General features: G+C 40.5%; 2 protein-coding genes across 2 annotated transcripts in view; both read right to left on the minus strand. All coding sequences in view use genetic code 11, as the record gives it.

Annotated features, from left to right (window-relative positions):
• rpoC2 (RNA polymerase beta'' subunit) overlaps positions 1-1,475 on the minus strand; it is a 4,182-nt gene extending 2,707 nt beyond the window's left edge. The window contains exon 1 of the mRNA in view: positions 1-1,475. This exon is cut by the window's left edge and continues 2,707 nt beyond it. Within this exon, the coding sequence (YP_538925.1) occupies positions 1-1,475 (1,475 nt within the window).
• A 167-nt stretch (positions 1,476-1,642) lies between these two features.
• The window catches only part of rpoC1 (RNA polymerase beta' subunit), a 2,811-nt gene continuing 1,953 nt past the window's right edge, over positions 1,643-2,500 (minus strand). Inside the window, exon 2 of the mRNA in view lies at positions 1,643-2,500. This exon is cut by the window's right edge and continues 768 nt beyond it. Coding sequence (YP_538926.1) covers positions 1,643-2,500 — 858 coding nt within the window.

The following is a 2,500-nucleotide window of genomic DNA, read 5'->3' on the forward strand; positions in this document are numbered from 1 at the left end:
TGGAGCGAAAAAGGAACTACACTGAATTTGTACGAACCCCCTGATAATATCCACAAATGGCTTGTTTTTGGTAAGAGATGGACATTACTATATGTAAATTCGGGCGAATGGTACACATCGGTACTCCAGTGCATTTCCCCCTCTGAGTCAGAATAAATATGTTTTCGAACCCTCTCTTTCAAATTTAAAGTGTATGTTCCCGCGCGAATCTCAGCAATCACTTGTTCTGATTCTACATATTGATCGTTTTGAACTAAAAGAAAACTTTTTGGTGGAATAGCCACCTTATGTATAATATCTTCACTCTCAATAATTACATACAAGTCCCGATAACATAAAAAAGCAGGATGCCCGTGACGTGTGCGTGTAGGATGAACCAAATCCTCATTGAATTTTATTTTTCCATTAAAAGGGGCTCGGACATGTTCTGCAGTACCCCCTGTAAATACTCCGCCGGTATGAAAAGTTCTTAATGTTAGTTGCGTTCCCGGTTCTCCAATGGATTGCCCCGCAATAATACCTACAGCTTCTCCCAATTCAACCAGGTCACCATGAGTGGGGCTCCGACCATAACATAATCGACAAATCCAAGATGTACTCCTACAAGTAAAGGGAGTTCGAATAGATATTGGTTGTGTTCGAAAGGCTCTGAATCGATCGACAAGCCCAAGCCCAATATCTTGATTTCGAATGGCAATGCACCGCGGACCCATATATATATCGTCCGCTAATACACGACCAATTAATGTTTGGATAAAAATTCTTTCCGGAAGCGTCCTCTTTTGAGGACTCACAGAAATCCCTCGGGTGGTGCCACAATCTGTTCTACGTACAACAATGTGTTGAACTACTTCAACAAGTCTGCGCGTAAGATATCCAGCATCTGATGTTCGTACGGCGGTATCCACAACCCCTTTTCGGGCTCCGTAGCAAGAAATGATATATTCTGTTAAAGACAGTCCTTCGCGTAAATTGCTTTGAATGGGTAAATCGATCATTTGTCCTTGGGGATCCGACATTAATCCTCTCATACCTACTAATTGGTGCACTTGAGATGCATTTCCTCTAGCTCCTGAAAAAGACATTATATGGACTGGGTTAAACGGGTCAGTCATCCTAAAATTAGGATTCATTTCTTGTCGCAAATATTCACTTGTAGCATACCATATCTCAATTGATTGGCGTAATTTTTCTACCGCGTGTACATTCCCAAAATGATGGTGTTTTTCCAAAATCAAACTTTGTTGTTCAGCATCTTGGACTAGCCATCCCTTAGAAGGTATCGTTAAAAGATCATCAATTCCTAATGAAATGGATGTAGCAGTGGCTTGCTGGAAACCCAGAGCTTTTACTTGATCCAGGATGTGTGATGTATATGCCATTCCGAAGTGATCTATTAATCTGCTAATAAGCCGTTTAATGGCAGTTCCATCTATCACTTTATTGTGAAATACCAGATTGGCCCGTTCTGCCATAAATACCCCCTTATTCCGCTGAGTGGACTTCGCCAATGGGTTTGAGTCAATGATTGGAAAACTTCCTTTTCTCGATCTTGATTTTGGTAGAAAGTCGGGTCAGGAACTGGGGTCCTAGTTGAACCGGAGAGACCCGAATTCATATTGGTGTCATAGAATTTTTTAGCTTAGATACCATATGATTGGGTATCATATGAGTAGGCCCGAAAAAACCCTTGTATAGCTTCTTCGATTTCTCGGTAAAGAGAAATATGACCAACAGTGGTTCGAATGTATATACAAAGAATTTTTTTTTTTAAACTTCTTACTATTAGATAATGTCCATAAATCTCATGATAGGTACCCGAAGATTCATAGTGAACTTCGATGGGAGCTTCTCTTGAAGCAATAACGCATTGCTCTAGTTGCCACCGGAGCCACAAAGGACTATCTAAATTGATTCTTTTCTGCCTATAAGCTCCAATCGCATCATAGGAATTACAAAAAAAAGGCTCCCTTGTAGACTTATAGTTATTATCGTCAATTCTTTCATTTTGATAGCTTTTTCGATTCCATGGATTATACCTATTCGCACAAATACCTCGACGATTCCCACTCGTTAATACATAGAGCCCAATAAGCATATCTTGAGTAGGTACGGAAATGGGATCCCCAATAGCTGGAGACAAGAGATTCATATGAGAAAACATAAGTAAACGAGCCTCCGCTTGCGCCTCTAAAGATAAAGGTACATGAACTGCCATTTGATCCCCATCAAAGTCTGCATTGAATCCCTTACAAACTAATGGATGTAAACAAATAGCGCGTCCTTCCACTAAAATAGGTTGGAATGCCTGTATACCTAATCTATGCAGAGTAGGCGCTCTATTCAGCAATACAGGATGTCCCCGCATAACTTCTTGCAGTATTTCCCATACAATCGGCCCTTTTTCCCGAATTTTACTCTTAGCAACTCCTATGTTCGGAGCAAGATGTTGTCTAATTAGACCGCGAATTACAAATGTCTGGAAAAGCTCTATTGCTAT

Source organism: Gossypium hirsutum, chloroplast, assembly GCF_007990345.1.
Source record: "Gossypium hirsutum chloroplast, complete genome".
Classification (NCBI taxonomy): domain Eukaryota; kingdom Viridiplantae; phylum Streptophyta; class Magnoliopsida; order Malvales; family Malvaceae; genus Gossypium; species Gossypium hirsutum.